Raw genomic sequence first — 18,532 nt, forward strand, 5'->3', positions numbered from 1 at the left:
GTTCACCCCAAACAAGTTTACCTACATAGACATATATGCATGGACGAATCCAGGGAAAAGGGGAATTCAGTGTCTGTTAACTGCACCAGAATTCAGTACCTGTTTTCAGTCCATATATTCAAATAACAGCATTGGTGAACACTTGGTATGTGCTGACATCATTCATGTGGTTTACATATATTAAAGCGTTAATGTGTTAGCTTATTAACACATAGTCACACCAAGTATTATCATCCCCTTTCACAACTGAGAAAACTGAGGTAGAGAGTGGGTAAGTTAACTCGGTCACATACATAGATTAGCAAAGCCAGGATTATATATTTTCTTTCCTCAAAAGATAGCTGAAAGAGTTTCTTTGAAGAGGAGGTAAAGAAGAGCACCAGACTCGGAGTTAAAAGAACCGAGGCAGGGTGCCTGGGTGGCACAGTCGGTTAAGCATCGGACTGTTGGTTTCCGCACAGGTCATGATGTCAGGGTCCTGAGACTGAGCCTGGTGTTGGCTCCGCGCTCAGCGGGGTGTCTGCTTGGGATTCTCTCTCTCCCTCTTTTCCTCTCTCTAAGAAGAAGGAAAAAAGAAAAAAAAAAAGACCCAAGTCTTTCCCCTGGCTCCTCCACTAGCCAGCTGTGTGACCTTGAATGGACAATTTACTTCTCTAAACCCTATGGCTCCTCATCTGTAAAAAAAGGCAGTTGGACTAAGTGAAAGCTGACTGCCTCTAATTCTCTCACACTGGACTCACTCTGCGCCTGATTTCTGGTTTACAAACCCTCCCTTTCCCTGCAACGGGGGGAAGCAGAGGGCCAGGAGAGGACAGCCACTTACTTGTCATGACAAGAAATAGGAGAAACAGAAACAGGACCGCATGTCGCTTGCACAAGTTGCTGCTTCAGCCAGTGATGGGTTTAGGTGAAAAGCATGGTTATAATTAGAGCAGCCTCCTGGCCTGAAGGCTCCACCAGCCACAGCGAGCACAGCTGGATCTGCTGACTGCACGCACAAGAGTCTGAGAGGCCACTCTGGCCTTGAAAATGATCCTTCCTAAATGGATTTTCTCCCTTCCTCAAGGGAAAGAAACCCTATTGATGTAAAAGCTCACTTCCCTTCCGGCTTCCCCGGCTAAATGCTACTCCAGTGGAGACCCAAGTGTTGATAAATACGGGGGAAAGAAAAAAATCGTAAGCTGAGCCTGGTCACATTGCCCCTTGTGATATAGTTTTATTTTTAACTTCGAAACACTTGAACTATTTCTGTTGAAGTTTTCTCTGCTTCCCCTGCCTCCTCAACAGAACTCTGTCCTCTGCTGCAGCAGACTGAGGCACCCCCAGCTGCTTCCTGCAATCGGCTTGCTCAGTCAAGGGACAAGGTGCAGCACATGCTGACTCAGCCGTGCCATTAAGGTAAGCTTTTCAAACGTGAGCAGGTGAGCCAAGGAGACATTTGGAGTGGTGAACGTGGAGACAGAGGCTGAGCTGCACGTCACCTTTTTGCTCTGAGCAAGAAGATGATTAAGCAAATTAGTTACCTGTGGTGGAGAAAGCGGTTGGCTCTGAGAATGAGACCCAGCCATATGTAAACTCTTGTTTTAAATCTAAAATCTTGGAGCAGGAAGAAATCCCCTGCTTTCGGGCAGCTTACATTCTTTCCTTTACAACCAACAAAAGAGGTTATGTGGGATCTCTGCAGTTACCCAGTGGTGGTGGGGGCTTAGGGGAGGGTGGAGGAGGTGGTGAGGAAATAGATGGAAGGGCTAGAACCCAGGATTTCTACTTTTTAAAGTCCAAATGCTGTGATCTTTTCACCAATCAACATTGGCTGTGTTAACTGCAAGTCATTCTTGCGTACGTTGACCATTTTATGTACCTTAAATTCCATCCCCTGTGTCACGCCACTGGTTAACGGAGCACAGTTTTATTCACTGCGTGTGCTATTCAAACTCTGCCTGTAGAGCCTAAGACCTGTTTTTCTCTAACAATATTCCCTAAATGTGGTTCTCTCCTCCCCAAATCTCTTGAATCCAAAATGCACCCATGGAATAGAAGTGCAAATATTTTGCAAGTTGAAAAACTTATACAGGCTTTTGCATGCAAACCAAAAAATTGTTACAAACTTGAAGCTTGCACGTCCAGAGGGACAAAAGGAAAATGATTAACGATACTTGAGGTATGGAAAGCTTTAAAATGTAGGTTATTTCTAGTTTTTGAAATAACTGCGTAGTGTTGCATGCACAAATAAATTGTCAGGGATAAGCGGAAAGTGTTTATTTTTTTGTTTCTCTCTGGGCCTCGCTTTAGTGTTCATAGGTCAGCTAAGGACATCCTAGGAAGTGGCCTATGCAGCAAAAGGGATTCTGTACACCCTGAACTTTGCGGTCTACAGGCTAAAGCCACCAATGCCAAGTAAAAGGAGAGCTACTCAGATACCCTAACACCTGGATTCCTTCCTTCCTGCTCTGTAACCTCCAGACGTATCCCGTAACTGCGCTGTTGATGTCTAGGTTACACTTATGCTGGTTTGCTAGGCACAGTGCATTGTGTATCATTGCCTCACGTCATTTTGTCAGGGTTTCCGTGGCACAAGGTCTTCAAGGTATATGCTGGGATGCTGTCCTAGTGAGACTGGGGCATGTTGATTTAGGATAGCTAAGCAGACAGGCTGACTTACAGCTACCCCTAGATAATCTGGCTAATTAGCACTTTTGTGGCCAATACAAAGCAGTAATTTAAAATACTGATACTAATATCAGAAGCACCAGATAGGAGAACTAACTAGGGTATAATGAAAATGCTGGAATCATAGCCCAGAAGCCCCGGATTATGGACCCAGATGTGGGAATTATCGTCAGCCAGCTAAACGGTTGTGTTAAAATCTCCAGGCAAAGGGATTATTTTAGTATTTCACTTTATACATCTTCTTTCCTTAGAATTAAATATCTCCATAACAGGGGAACAATTTAACAATATATAATTAAAGTAACTAATTAATCGGCTGGGTAACAGATTAAGAGTTAAAGAATATCTCTGATCTTTAACTTTTGACCTTGTCACTTCCACTGAAGTTAAAGCTCAGGAATAAATAATTATCACCAGGGCCAGCCACATGAGGAGGCAAAATAGTTAGTTGCTGACATCATGTGAGGGGGGCTGAAAGGGCCCCTTGCCTAAAAATATCTCCCTGACATCAACCCTGTTTGCCTACTAATTTTAAAATTATAGTAACGAATGTTAAAGCCATTATCTGTTAATCCCATTCTCTTTTGCTTGTGTCAGGGATTTAAATATACCTGCTATAGGCCTTCTCGTGACCTTGTTGGCCGGTGACACTCAGGCTCCACCTCTTCTTCATTCTTCCAGACTCTGTCCTGTTTTGCCCTCGGTGCCATCCAGGCTGCCCACATGCCCTCGGCCACCACCGCTTCACAGGTAGCTCTGTGTGGCATGTGGTTTCCAAGGAATTCTCACTATTACATCAAGGTGAGAAGCAAGGGCAAGACGCTTTACTTCTCTGGGCCTTAGTTTCCCTTGCAGGAAATGAAGAGGTTAAACTAGACACTTTCCTTTCCAAGGGAGGTCCTCGGACCATCAGCACTGTCTGGAGCATGTTATATATGGAAAGACCCTCAGGCCCCACCCCAGTCCTACCAGATCAGAATCTGCGTTTTAAGAAGATTGCCCAGGTGATTCCTATACACATTGAAGATTCAGGAGCTGCAGAGCAGAGGATTTATGGTTCTGTGCCTGATCCAGATTTCTGATTTATGACTGTAAGGATTTAGAACAAGTACTACAACCTCCTGAAAACAATTCTGGCAGCTGAGTGTCTATTATAGCTCAAGCCCGAAGAAGTCTTTTCCATTCAGTTAAGGCTACATTCACCTAATAACATTGAAAACATTTCTCGTTCTTCCTTAAAAAAAAAAAAAAGCCCCAGGGAGGCACCCAGGTGGCTCGGTTGGTTAAGCTTCCGACTCTTGATTTCTACTCAGGTCATGATCTCAGGGCCGTGGGCTTGAGCCCCACATCAGGGTCAGGCTTGTGCTGAGTGAGCATGGAGCCTGCTTGGTATTCTCTCTCTCCCTCTGCCCACCCAACCATATTCACATGCATGTGCACTCTCTCTCTAAAAAGAAAAAAAAAGCCCCAAATTAGCATACATTTGACATCATTACACTTTCCTCCTAAATTTGTTTCAAACTGCTCTCACAGCTCTTTCAAAATGCTGCTTTCTTTAGGGTTCTATTCAATTTCATTCATTTCAATCCTATTGAATAAACAGTGCTTGGAGCCTGTTAGCTGTACTCAGTCTCTCAGAAACTATTTTGTACATTCCTTGGGGAACATTTTTGTTCTCCCTTGATATTCCAGTCAGAGCTCTTTTCCCGCCTGAACACACTTTCCTGGCCAGATAATTTCTGCTTCATTGATGGCCTTCATCCCTGAGCACACCATCCCAACAACCTCCCTTAAGGGGAACTGACTCTGCAGCCCATTGCAAGAGAGAAGCCAATTTCAACTGACACCTTCTTTTTTTCCTTAATGAACAGAATAATGTATATAGGTAAATAATAAAAACGACAAACCTGCACCAAGGAAATAAAGATGCCTCAATCTCTTAATGATAGAGAACAAACCGAGGGTTGATGGAGGGAGGTGGGTGGGGGATGGGCTAAATGGGTGATGGGGATTAAAGAGGGCACTTGTTGTGATGAGCACTGGATGTTACATGTAAATGATGAATCACTGAATTCTACTCCAGAAACCAATATTGCACTGTATGTTAACTAAAATTTTTTTTAAAAAAGTTGTTGAAATCACTCTTTCTGCTGGTGAATATAGTACAGAGCACCAGACGGGAGGGGTGAGGCTGATTATAGTCTTTTGCACCAGACTGGATAAGCAATGATGGTGCTGGGACCCAGGCAGTGGTGGTGGAGATGGAAAGAAATGGACAGAAGTGCCCAATGCCCTTTTGGGTCTTTCCCCAAGGCCTTCCTACCTAACTGGCCTTCCTACCTAACTTGTAGGAAGGAAGACCCTTCCTGTGTAGGGTCTTATGCTAGTTCCTTTGTGATTGGGAGCACAAAATCAACCAGCTTCTAGCTCAGTGGTTCTCAGGGGTGTAGGCATCTTGAGTTTACAACGGCATCAGTTGGATGTAGTTGTTCTGATTCAGTAGGTCTGATTTGGTAGGGTCCAATAATTTATATTTCTAACCCGTTTCTAGGTAATGCTGACACTGTGGGTCAGGGTATCACACTTTAAGGGCCATTATTCTAGCTGACTCACCTTTCTTTCACTTACCTTACTCCTTTCTGAGTGGTCCACACAGCACCACAACCTGTATCAGATGTTTCTCTCTTGCTAGGTTCTAAAGTATCCCCTATTTCTGTAAAGAAGCATCCATCCCTTAAACTCATGTACCTGGTCCTTCCATCTACTCATATTCCACTCAAACTGCATCCAGTACAACCAGTAAAATCTAGTTCTGTGTAGATTTTTAAAACTATTTAAGTTTAAATTTTATTATTTTGACTGCTATCTCCTCTATCCAGGGGAACTTTAAAACATATTTTGGGGAGAGTGTTTCAGAGAGTGTTTTGACCATAGACTTTATTGAAGTTCATTTTTAAGAGGAGGGAATGTATTGCCTTTTCAGACAGGAAGTAAGAATTTAAAGGTGAACATAGGGGCATAGAAACTAAAGGAGGAAATGGCACCTGGATAAAAATATGTTGTTTCAGGCATAGAATTTTGTCAACTTTTTCCACAGTGAAGAGTTTCTATAATGTACGTGCTTTAATTTAGTAGGTTTTTCAGTTTAAATCTCAGAATCTGTATTATATTAGAGATTTTAACCCTAAAAACTTTACTTTCATATGTGTACTACCTCCAATGCGAAGCCATGGGACCTGGGTACTTTTCGTATTTCCTCTATTCAGATGGGGCACGTATGGGATGTGGCCCAGAGGAGAACAACAACAACAAAAAATCATGGGGATGAAGGTGCTTTCTATGAACTTCCTATGTATGAAGATCATCCAGATCATCTACAATCCGGAAAGATTATAGGTGTATATACCTTTCTGTGCCCAACTAGAGGAAGAGAGGCTCTGCCTGATGGGCTCTAGTCATGGGCTTGCTTTCTTCCCAAATCATGGGGATAGACTACATGTCTTTGCGGGTCTCTGAGGGATGCAGTATAATATAGCAAAGGGTACAGAGTTTGAAACCAGATAAACTTAGGCGTCTTTGTGTTCCACTTTGGGGTGTAGGCATCTTTGTGTTCCAACGGAAAGGGTAAAACCCACGTCTCATGGCCATTGTGAGGATTAAGTGAGATGTTATGTAAAGAACATGGTAGGCACTAAAATCTTACTACTCTTTCTCCCTGACATCCAAAATGTAGAAAAATCACTCAATCTAGGAAAGTCAGACAAACACTGTGGAGCATAGGGACCCAGACACTGCACTAGAATGGAGATTAGGAGAACAAGGCATCTTATGTCACAAGATAACCAATGATATATATAATTTGATCATCTTGGGGCAAGACCAACTGGCTACAACCTAAGATGATCAATCAAGTATCTAAGTTTGTGTGGGAATAAGAGGTTTCCTGGGATCTGGAACTTTCAGAACTAAAACCAAGAGTCTCAGGCAAACCAGGGCAATGGTCACATTGCTTACCCAGCAATAACTAGACAATCAAGAATTTTAGATCGTCCTTTATCTCAGTGGGAACAGTTTCCCCTACATATACAACAAAAGCTTCAGATATGGGTTTTTTGTGCCCTTAGGTTATGTTTATCTTTATCCTCCCCTCCACTGTCAAATTTCTCCAAAGAGTGGTCTCCACTTACTGTGTCTTTCTGCTCAGCACAGGTCCTCTCTCAAAGTCACTTATTTGGTGTATTTCCAGAGCCTGGCAGAAGATCTTTAAATAGCATAATTAAAAACAAAACAAAACAAAACAAACGAAAGAAACAGCATCTTTGCTGCCTGTGTGCATTGTTTTTCTTTTCTCTTAAAGGGATATTTTCAAATAACGTCAAAGACATGGAGAGCAACAGGGCTCCACCACAAATGTTTCCAGCTTCAATAGCACTGTTCACAAGAACCATTCTTTATAATGCTGAAGGTTAAGAAATGATTAGGCTTAGAGTTCATTACCGCTGTCCCTCCAGCCAGACATATCCCTGCAGCTGGGGCAGAGTTTTCACTACACACTTACAGAGCACACAGAACTAGCTAGACCTGCTTTTCCCTTCCCAGAAACTAGGCTCAACTTTGTGACAGAGCCAGGCTGGCAAATAAGAAGTTGAACATTCCTGCTGCTGGTAGCTTCTTTCTTGTAGCTATATTCCATTTGGGATCTGCCTCTTCTTTCCCACCTAAAAACCAGTAGGGGACTCTGAATCATCCAGACTCCATCTTTATTCATGAGTGTCTTTTATGCATAGAAAGCAGATGAGCACACTCTCCCAGCCAGGGCACAGGCCCTGTTCATATTGGAATGTGTGTTTAATGGCTTCCCTCTCCCCTCTAAGCAAATACCACATTTTGAATGGCAAGGGTCCCATTGCACAACTGAAATGCCACATTTGCTCTGGCAAGAGCTCTTTGGGGACCTGCCATGAGCAGTGGCATTGTTAGCATTGTTCTTCATCTTGAGGCAGCATTCCAGGCTATTGCTCACACTTTCCCTTACGTCAGGCCACATGGTTCTAACTCTTCCCTCTCTGGTCTCTCCTCCAGCTTTACTTCTCCCTACTGTCTTGAAAGTGGTCATACTCAGCTATGTACTTCATGGCTCAGATGCCTATCCTGTGTTCTTCTTTCCCCAGTTATGGCTTCCTCTCTCACTTTTAAGTGAATAATTCTCAAATCTGCATCTTTCCATTCTATCCTCATCTTACCATCCACATGGTCTGTCATCACCTTAAGCAACTTGTATTAAACTTGTGGGGCTCATCTTTCCCCCAAAAAAACAATTCCCTCTTCAGACTTCTGTTTTTCTCAGAATTACATGCAATATTCTCTATTCCTAGTTCAAAATCTTAGTATCAAATTTGACTCTTTTTTCTCCATCTCCAGCCAGAAACAAAAATGCTGTGATTTCCTTGTGATGCCTGCCCTCTGTCTCATCTTGCCTAATTCCACTACCATCAGTCCTACCCCTGTAGCTTCATCACACTGTCCACGAAGTAGTTTCTTGCTCTAAGTCCTTCCATGCCATCCCTCCACTGCTGGTTAACACCCCAGTCACAGTGTTAAATGGTCCCTTATTGAGCACCAAATAATTCCAGATGCGTTAGCCTCTCATTTATGAATTTTCACAGTAGGTCTTCAGTGGACTCCCCTCCCCACCCCCCGCGCCCAGGAGTGATCAATCTAGAATATAGCAGGAGCCTAACTGAATGCTTAGTTGTATGTTAGAAGGTCCAGTAGCTGGACTCTTGCATCCAAAAGATGTCCTCTTGCCCGATCCTATTCTGCTCCATCTCAGTCCTGCCCTCACAGCCCTTTGCTCTGCTCAATTCCCTCTCTGGCTTTAACACCTGCATTTATCTTCTCCTGGGCCCTGAATCTGCTTGATGTTCTCACTTGCAACTTCTCACCTGCCTCCTGATTCAGGCTTTTACGGATATAGAACTCTCTGCCACAATCCTCTTTCACACTCAGTAGTCCCAGTGCGTAAGAATCAGATGGGTAAGGTGTTAAGGATGTGAATTCCAGACACACCCCTCACTTAAGTCAGAGGCACAGCCAGCATGGCAGTGCTGTCCAATAGAACTTTCGATGCAGATGGAAATGCTCCATGCTGTGTTGTCCAATAGAGTAGCTACTAATCATATGTGGCACCTGAAACTTGAAATGTAGCTAGTATGACTGAAGCACTGAATTATTAATTTTATTCCATTTTGATTAAATTTAAGTAGGCACATGTGGCTGGTGGCTGCCATTTTTATAGTGCAGATTTATAGATTTAACAAGCATCACAGCTGATTCTACTGAGCAAAGGTGTTTAAGAACTACTTAAACAAGCAGGCCAGGTGAGGCTTTTGCTCCCTTACTGGCACACTGCAGGTAATCAACAAATGTTTCCTGAAGGAATGGATGAACAAACGAATATATGAACAAATCAGAATATAATTTCCTTGAGACTTAAGGCTGTCTCTTCTGAAAAAAAAAAAAGTTGAGGGGACTTTTCCAAATTGAAAGAGTTTAAAAAAACTTAACCACCCAAACGTAATAAATCGACATTAAAGGGATCCTGGCTCAAAAGTTTAAAAATTAAAAAAAAAGTATAGAAGATATTTTTTGGCATTTTTGGGACAATTGAATAAATTTGAACACAAACAGCAGATTACGTAATATTAGAAAATATTTTTTAGTTTTCTTAGGTGAGATAATGTTATCGCAGTTACAAAGGAAAATGTACTTAGTCTCAGGAAATACATGCTGAAGTACTTAGGGATGAGGTGTCATGATAACAGCAACTTATTTTCAAGTGGTTTGGCAAAAATTGTGTGTGTGTTTGTGTGTGTGTGTGTGTGTGTGTGTGTGTGTGTGTGGAGAGAGGGAGAGAGAGAAAGCAAAAGTGGCAAAATGTTAACTTTTGGATCTAGGTAGAGTACATGGGTGTTCATTGTATACGTTCTTTCACCTTTCTTATGTATTTGAAATTTTTTAAAAAGTTGAAGGAAAATTCACCCAGAATGAACTAACAAATCCTAAAGTAAAATAAAATAAAATTACAAAATACTTGCATTTTCTGACTTTTGGGTGCTAACTCCACCCCACCTACCCACCCCACCCCACTCCATCCCAGACTAACACCGTGCCGACATTATGCTACAAATTCTCTAGACCAGGTGCAGCAAACTGGCAAGCTACAGATCCTATGTAACTTGCATACATGTTTTTCCTTGGCCCAAGTAGAGGGGTTTTTTAGAAAAATTAAATTAGTTGCCAACTTCAAAATTCCAAGGATTTTTACCTTGATACATTATGTAACAAAAATTTTGCAACACAATTAAATATAAAACACTTATTTTACAATAGCAAACATGCATACATCAAGTCTATGAGACAAGTACCATTCTAAGAGTTTCAGGTATTTAAATCATTTACTCCCCACAATAGCACTATGAGATAGGTACTATTATTATTCTCCCTTTACAGATGAGGAAAATTATGAACAAGGACATTAAGTAACTTTTTCAAAGTTTCACAACTACTGACTCTTGGTGCTGGGTTAAATTTTGTATAGTCTGCCTCCTAATCACTACACCATCCCACCACTCACAAAAATCTGTATCCCCAGTTTCTCTGGAAAAATCAGATGATCTGACAACAAATTCCCACATGGGACCAATTGACCAGAGCCAAGGAGCTAGATTCTCCTGAAGGCAGGGCATCTTCTCTTCTGCTTGCTAGAGTCCCCACTCAGCCAGACTCTGGGCCCTTGAGGTCTGACCCCGCTGTAGCCATGGCACAGCTGAATTCACCATGGTGAAGGACAGTTGGTAGATATATCACAGACACTTGTACACTGCCCCAGACCAACCTGGATATCAGGTTGTGGGCATGAAGCTCTAGTGGGAGAGAAAGCTAGAAGGTTAACTTGGGCAGGAAGAGCATGTGGCAGTGATGGGATGTATGGATGGGTGGAATGTCAGGATAATGGTTGGTAGACAATGAAGAAAAGTTACAGGAAGCAGAAGATATACATCCCATGGCTGGTAAGATGCCCATCAGAGGACAGTGTGGGTCAGTGAGAAGAGTGTGGGCCAATATTGCCCATGATTCCATCGCTTAGCAGCTCTATCACCTTGGACAAGTTATTTAACTTCTCCAGCTTCCATTTCCTGGACTATAAAATGGGCAATGACATTTATCTCCAGGGTGGTGAAAGGATTTAAATAAGAGTATGCAAAGTCTCTTTGACTCCTGTTCATATACATAACCAAAATACTTTTCTTACTAATCATTTATATTTTCATGTTTTCTCCTAGATTTACAAAGCAAGAAGAAATTAGGAAGCTATGGTAAGTACCAGGTGCTTATTGGATCTTCGTCTTTCAGGGGTCCAGATCTGGCTGGCTTCATTTAACCGTACCCAACAGCTGGCAGATTTGCCCTAATGGTTTGATGATATTTATTGACTTTAGGCCAAACCAGCGATGTTAGAGCAGAACCTAGAAGAAATTGACGTGGAGTAGGGGAAAAGCAGAGAGCTGAGAAAGATTTGTGAGCAGAGATTTTTAGTTAAACTTTAAAAATGAAAAACCCAAACATCCAGCAATATACTAAATGGCTGATAATTCCTTCCTTCAGCAAATTGAGTACCTATGATGGTCCAGGTGCTGGGACACAGATGTGAACAAAACTAGACACGGCCCCTGTCTTCCCAGCACTGGGGAGATAGCTGGTTAAATGAATGACAGCACACTCACTCTGGAATGTTCACCACCATTAAGAAGACAGTTCGCAAAGAATCATTAATAAAACAGTATGGTCTCATTTTATAATAGAGAGTTACAAAGCAGGATGCAGAACTGTATTCATAGTATTAACGGGGTCATATAAATCACCCATAATCCACAACTCAAAACGATTATCAACAGTGTAGTCCATTACAGTCAGCTTTTTTCTTTTTCTATTCTAAACACATCTACTATATACATAGAATAAACTATTGGAAAATGAAGAAAAGAGTGTTGGTAGTTGTTACTCATGGGTTGTGGGATTATGAGTGATTTTGCTTCCTTCTCTATGATTTTCTAGATTGTCCAAGGTTCCCATAATAAGCATGTATAAACAGGAAATAAGTCAATTAAAACACAGTCACAGACATGCATAGAACTTCTCTTCCCCATTTGTTTTCTCTTTCTCCTTGCCATTGATGTCTCTAGGGCAGGGCACGCAGGCCTCTACCTGGGCAGCACAGGCATTGTGAGAAATGCTTTAACCGTCACTGCCACATTCCTGTGGAGCCTGATGTCTCCTGTCTGGTGATAAACTGCCACCTATCCTGTGGTGCCACCTTCCACATGTGCAAAGAGGCAGAGCATGAGCTCCTCTGCCCTCTAGAGGAGGTTCCGTGCCTCAACTCCGAATATGGCTGCCCCCTTTCCATGTCCCGCCACAAGCTGGCCAAGCACTTGCAAGTGTGCCCTGCCAGTGTGGTCTGCTGCTCCATGGAGTGGAATCGCTGGCCAAATGTGGACTCTGAAACAACCCTTCACGAGAACATCATGAAAGAGACCCCCAGTGAGGAGTGTTTGGATACAGCTCTGGCCCTCCAGGACCAGAAGGTCCTTTTCAGATCTTTGAAAATGGTAGAACTTTTCCCAGAAACTAGAGAGCCCATTGAGGAGGAACCTACTGTGAATGGTGAAGCCAGCTGGGAGGAAATGGGAGGAGCAGTGGGTGGGGCAGAAGCCAGTTTGGTACCACATGGATCTCTATCAGCAACTAATGGAGAGATGGCAGAACTGAGTCAAGAAGAACGAGAGGTGTTAGCCAAAACCAAAAAAGGGATGGACCTAGCCAAGTTTGACAAGTGGGAAAACATATTCAGCAAAGAGCATGCAGCCTCTGCTTTAACAAGCTCATCAGTAGGCTGTGAGAGCAAGAGTGGAAACAGCCCAGGGAAAGAACAGATTTCTAGCGACAATAACATGGTAGGAGAGGATGCTCTCAAAGAGAAAGAACTGCAGGAAAACCAGAAGCAGCAGGACTTTCATGCAGCCCTGGAAACGACAGGGCTCGCCCCTTGGCAGGATGGTGTTCTGGAAAGACTGAAAACAGCTGTGGATGCAAAAGACTATAATATGTATCTGGTGCACAACGGGAGGATGCTTATTCACTTTGGTCAGATGCCCGCTTGCACACCTAAGGAGAGAGACTTTGTTTATGGCAACCTTGAGGCTCAGGAAGTGAAGACAGTTTATACCTTCAAAGTTCCTGTGAGCTACTGTGGGAAGCGGGCTCGTGTCGGAGATGCCATGTTGAGTTGTAAACCAAGTGAACACAAGGCAGTAGACACTTCGGATTTAGGGATTACAGTGGAGGACCTACCCAAATCAGATCTCATCAAGACCACGCTCTTGTGTGCTTTAGAAAGAGAACTTAAAGGTCATGTCATCTCTGAATCCAGGAGCATTGATGGGCTGTTCATGGATTTTGCTACACAGACATACAATTTTGAGCCAGAACAATTTTCCTCTGGTACAGTGCTGGCTGACCTCCTAACCACTGTCAACCCAGGGGGGCTCCATGTGGAACTCCACAGTGAGTGTGTGACTAGGAGACACAACAAGAGCAGCTCTGCCTTCACTTTCACTTGCAACAAATTCTTCAGGAGGGATGAATTCCCCCTACATTTCAAGAATGTCCACACAGACATTCAGTCATGTCTCAATGGCTGGTTCCAGCATCGATGCCCTCTCGCCTACTTGGGATGTACATTTATTCAAAACCATTTCCGTCCCCCAGGGCAAAAGGCAAAAGTGATCTATAGTCAGGAGCTCAAGACCTTCGCCATCAAGCCAGAGGTTGCTTCAGAGCTGAGTGAGACAAAGAAGAACCATCTCTCAGGCCATGGAGGGAAAAGCCAGAATTGTCTAACCAGCCTGCCACTGGAGGTTTTGCAGTACATTGCTGGGTTCTTGGACAGCATCAGCCTGTCCCAGCTTTCCCAGGTGTCTGTGCTGATGAGAAATATCTGTGCTACTTTGTTACAAGAGAGAGGGATGGTCCTCCTGCAGTGGAAGAAGAAGAGGTATTCTCACGGAGGCACCTCCTGGAGAGTCCACAGAGAGGCAAGTAAACCCTAATTCATTCATTCCTTCAACAACTATTTAGTAAGAGCTTTCTATGTGCCAAGCACTGTACTAGGCACTGGCACTGTCCTAGGTTCCTGGGAAGACGACATAATCCCTGAACTCAAGGAGCTCCTTCTAGGAGGCAAGACAGACCTATTGACATATAAATGACAATACAGATGGTAGTACCTGTGTATCTCAGGGTATGTGTCTTGGATATCTTCTGTTTGCTCACATGATTCATTCTTCAACCCGGCCCACTGTGATCAGTCCCCCAGGAGGCTGATCTCTACAGACTGCCTCCATCAGCCACCTTACCCTCCAGCTTCCAGCTGGGCTAATCTCATGGGAGTGTGTCAGTGGGAAATTGGAGGGAGGAAGAGTGAGCTGACAAATCTATTCTTCTGGCTTCCTCCCTGCATTCATTCTCCCCTCCATGACACTTAGCACTAACCATGTCCCTCCACTGAAGGTGAGTGTATCAGGTCACTCTCTCCTCACAATTACTCATTCTTGGTTCCAATGACCTCCTTTCTTCTTCCCTTTCAGGCCCAGGGTATTAACACTCTAGATTGTTACTAGCCCGGGTACTGCATTATATCTTGTGGCTTTCCTACACCCTGCCCACACATTTGTATATCGTTATTTTTTTTTAATTCTCTTCAAATTACCCAGTTTAAGTGTGCCATCTGTTTCCTGCCTGCAGTCTGATACAGTATGCCAACAAATTCTCCTCAGTCCCATATCAACTAATATAAAAAACAACGAAACAGTTTTTGCCTTTGTTAAAGACATTTTGAAATTCTAAAATAATTCGGTCCACTGATCTCTCCTGGTTCAAATATCTATTTACTTTCTCAAAAAATTATGCGGTATAAATCAAAGAATCTTTCCCTTTGGAAAAATTTTATTCCTTTTTCCTAATCTTGCTGAACTGCATCATAACTTCTATTAGCTTATACCATACAAAAGTGAAACTCTTAATTCATCATTTATGAGATGACCTTAGCATCCTTTCCCATGGTAAATATGTGGTAATATGAACCACAAATTGACAGTACCCATCTAGGTCAATAATTCCATAATCTCACTGTTGAATTTCTTCCCAAAATGTGGGTGTGTGCAAACTGGCACTGGAGAGTTAGAGTTGTTTACACATATTTTCACTGATTGTGTCTAAAACATCTTAAATGTTTTCCATTATTTATTCCCTGAGCAGTCTTCTTCAAAAAACAATTATGAGACTCTCCTTCATGTATCCAGGCCTGCACCCATGTGTTAAACACTGACTGCCCCCCATCCACATGTTAGGGATAAACATGAATAAGACTGAGATCCTGCCCTTAGGAACTGTATGGTCTAGAACGTCTAATATCTTCCTCCATAAAATCAGATGCAAATAATCTACATATTAGAAATTCCATTATTTTTTGGCTCATGTTTGTTCCCAATTCAGTGATTGCTGACCACTCCAGAATATCATTTGAGACAAACTAATTTTCCTTTAGAAAGGAAAAAAGAGAATTTAGTTGGAGCTAAAGGATGCTTATATTAAAATGGCTTTTTTAAAGTAAAAACAGAAATAGTCCTAAGATCTCCGGAAACATTTTTCTTATATTAGAACAACGATAAGAAACTGAAGGTAAAGTGTCAAGTTGAAAGTACGGTATTAGGTTATGCCTACCCTCATAGCCAGATTTTAAAACTAGTGACTTTGCCACCACATCCTAGGTGGAAAGGCCAAAAGGGGTTTTTGTACCAGACACTTAGATTTCTCCTGAGGTTTCTATTCTAGTGTGACTCTTCTTAGTTAGGATACTTTCAGTTTTAAGCAACAGAAAACCAACTTAACATGGCATAAATAATAAAGGGAACTTTCTCCCAAAGGCAATGGCTCAGGCAAAGTTTGATCTAGCAGCTCAAAAATGCCCCCAAATGACCTTTTTACTTTCTATTTCTTACCTCAACTTCCTCTCTAGTGACTCCATTCTAAGACAACAGCTCTCCCTTGGTGGTCCCTGGGGGCTGCCAGCAGCACCCAAGACTGAAGTTTCACAGTTCAAGTGCAGAGGGAAAAAGAGAATCTGCTTCTTGATATCTCAAGCAAAAGTCCTAGGGTAGAGTCTCATTGACACGAATTGTCCTGATGTGAACCATGTGTCTTTCTAGAATGGATCCCTGTGGCTGGTGGGAGGGGGTGGGTGTGTGGTAGGCATTCCCACCCAATTACATGGCTGGCTGGGAAGATTATCAATTGGAAGGGTGAACTAGGAATTGGATGCTGACGAAGGAGCTAACAAATGTCTGCAGCAGCCGCTAAACACTCTCTGGAAGCTAAGAACATGAAGAACAGAAAGGTATTATACTCTTCAAATAAAGCCAACCCGAGGGTATTGCCCCAGTGTTCACTTTTGAACTTCCGTGTTTCCTAACAGATCTGGCAGTTCAGCAGCCTCTTCTCCAAAATCAAGAGCTGGGAGTTTAATGAAGTTGCCTCTATGTCTGAACACCTGAAGGCCTGTCCTTTCAATGTTGTAGAGCATAAGACTGACCCAGTTCTTTTGACCAGCATGTGTCAGCTCCAGGAGCCGGCCCGAGAGAGCTTAGTCACCACCTTTAGAGCCAGACCACGAGGAAGACACACCTGCTAAAGATTCAGATGCCACCATTCTTGGATTCACCCTCTGGGTTACTGAAAGTAGGACAGAGTGTGATTTTGAGGACTTTCTTCTGTAAACTGCATACGTGCTTATCTAGGTGTATTGGAGCGTGCACTGCCCTAAACCTGAGCAGTTGCACAAGGTCTAAGAATTTCCCAAGCCATGGCTTGTACACTTGCTATAAGGGCCATACTGATAACTTATTTCCTTCCCACACCCTTTTTTTTTTTTCCTAAAACAAATCCGTCTGAGGAGAAAATAGATAACTTGAGGCCACTTGAAAAATGAGCCCAAGTCTTAGGAAACAAGAGAGCAGTGAAATTCCATAACGAGCACAGGCCTGTGCTTTTGTGGAGAACATTTTAGTTGATAAGCATTTACAAATATAGGGGGCAGGTAATGCAGGAGTGGGTACTGAGGTGCGTCACAGGGCACCCAGGGTGAAGGGCACATGGTTTGATAGTTCTGGAGCTGGGGTTATCTTGATGGTTAAGTCCAGGTCTTCTTTTAGTCACTCCACCGCCTGTAAGCCCAGGAAGTCCAAGCACAGCACAGCCCTATAAAATGGAGACCTTGGCTGAGCACAGCAGCCTCAAGGGCACCGCAGGCCAAAGAATGAGAGGCAGAAATGAGGTCGCAGAGTTTGTTGTGGAGAATCTTGGCAATATATAGAAGGACAGCCTTGTAAAATGAGGAAGAATCCAAAGGAGACATTGTATTAATGGAGAAAACTAGCACCAAAAGCCACAAGCCTACTTTTAAACATGTCAAAAATGACCTAAGAGTCAAGGTTCTTTTCTTCTTAAAATTATATTCTAGGTGTGGATTAGGGATAGCATAGGCACCAGCCTGAGCTAGCTGAGATGACCACAAGACACTAACACCAACTTCAGCGTCATGCAAGAATGCATGCCCGGAGAGATCACACGTTCAGCAAAGTCCAGACAAGGCCCACTGCAGTTCCTGCGGCACCAGCCACCAGGTCCCAGACACCACTCGAGTACCTGGTGGGGGACCATGAGAAGGAACACTCCTGAACATAGTAGTTCCTTGTAATTGCTCCTACCTATTGTTGTTCATGACTCCAGTCTGTCAGAAATGGGTGATACATTGGTCTTGGGTGACAAACAGTGAATACTCATGAAAACAAGAGTAAAATACATAATAGAAACTGTCATCCCCTTAAGCAGGGTTTCACAGAACTACTGACATTTTGAACTGAATAATTCTTTGTTGTAAGGGACTGTCCTGTGTGTTATAGGATATTTAGCAGCATCTTTGGCCTCTATCCAATAGATACCAGTAGCACTCCCACTGCCGTAACAACCAAAAGTGTCTCCAGACATTGCCAAATATCCTCTGGGAGTGAAATCATTCTGGGTTGAGAACCACCCTAAACAATGTCATACCAGTGGCAGTAACTTAGGATAAGCTTTTTAGTACAACAAAATCTTACATAATGATCTACAATGGTTATGATTTTATGTAGCTCTTCTTTATTTACTAGATAAGTTTTAGACAGATGTGATTTTAAGTTGGGAGCCAGATGGAGCTGATTGTTTGGTGTGGCTTTATGTCCTTAAGTCATGTGCAAAAAAATACATCCTTTCAGCTCTCTCCAGATGTAGCAGAAGCAGGGCATATTGAGCTATTTATCTTATGTTTCTTTCCCTCTCACCTGAATCAGTGCCATTTTCCCAGCAGTCCTCAAGCAAGTGAGAAAGAAGGGAAAAGGGGGACAGGTATTATGTGGAAGCAGAGAACAAAGAATTCAACAACAAAAAAGAAGAGTCTAGTCAATATGGATGCTTTTTGTTGCCTGGGTCTCTCTCTGAACATGGTCCAGAGCTGGTATAGATGAAGTAGAAGACACTTGTGAGAAGAGTCAAGGAGGTATTAGAGCAAGTCCCAGAGTAGAAATATGCTCATCTTTTCATTATCATGCACCACTTGGTACTAGTTGGTAAAGTAACTCTATGTTTCTTAATCCTTTTTTCTTGGTTTATATTTCACATTTGTATATATTATTTTCTAAAAATACAA

General features: G+C 42.7%; 1 protein-coding gene across 1 annotated transcript; it reads left to right on the forward strand.

Annotated features, from left to right (window-relative positions):
* The first annotated feature begins 1,311 nt into the window (after positions 1 to 1,311).
* Positions 1,312 to 18,461, forward strand: FBXO40 (F-box protein 40). The gene is made up of 4 exons (XM_032406145.1): positions 1,312 to 1,398; positions 11,016 to 11,048; positions 11,916 to 13,826; positions 16,265 to 18,461. The coding sequence occupies exons 2-4, from the start codon at positions 11,046 to 11,048 to the stop codon at positions 16,478 to 16,480; spliced, it is 2,130 nt and encodes a 709-aa protein (XP_032262036.1). The 5' UTR covers positions 1,312 to 1,398; positions 11,016 to 11,045; the 3' UTR covers positions 16,481 to 18,461.
* The last annotated feature ends 71 nt before the right edge of the window (positions 18,462 to 18,532 follow it).

Source organism: Phoca vitulina, unplaced genomic scaffold, assembly GCF_004348235.1.
Source record: "Phoca vitulina isolate PV1807 unplaced genomic scaffold, GSC_HSeal_1.0 scaffold8, whole genome shotgun sequence".
Taxonomy (NCBI): Eukaryota; Metazoa; Chordata; class Mammalia; order Carnivora; family Phocidae; genus Phoca; species Phoca vitulina.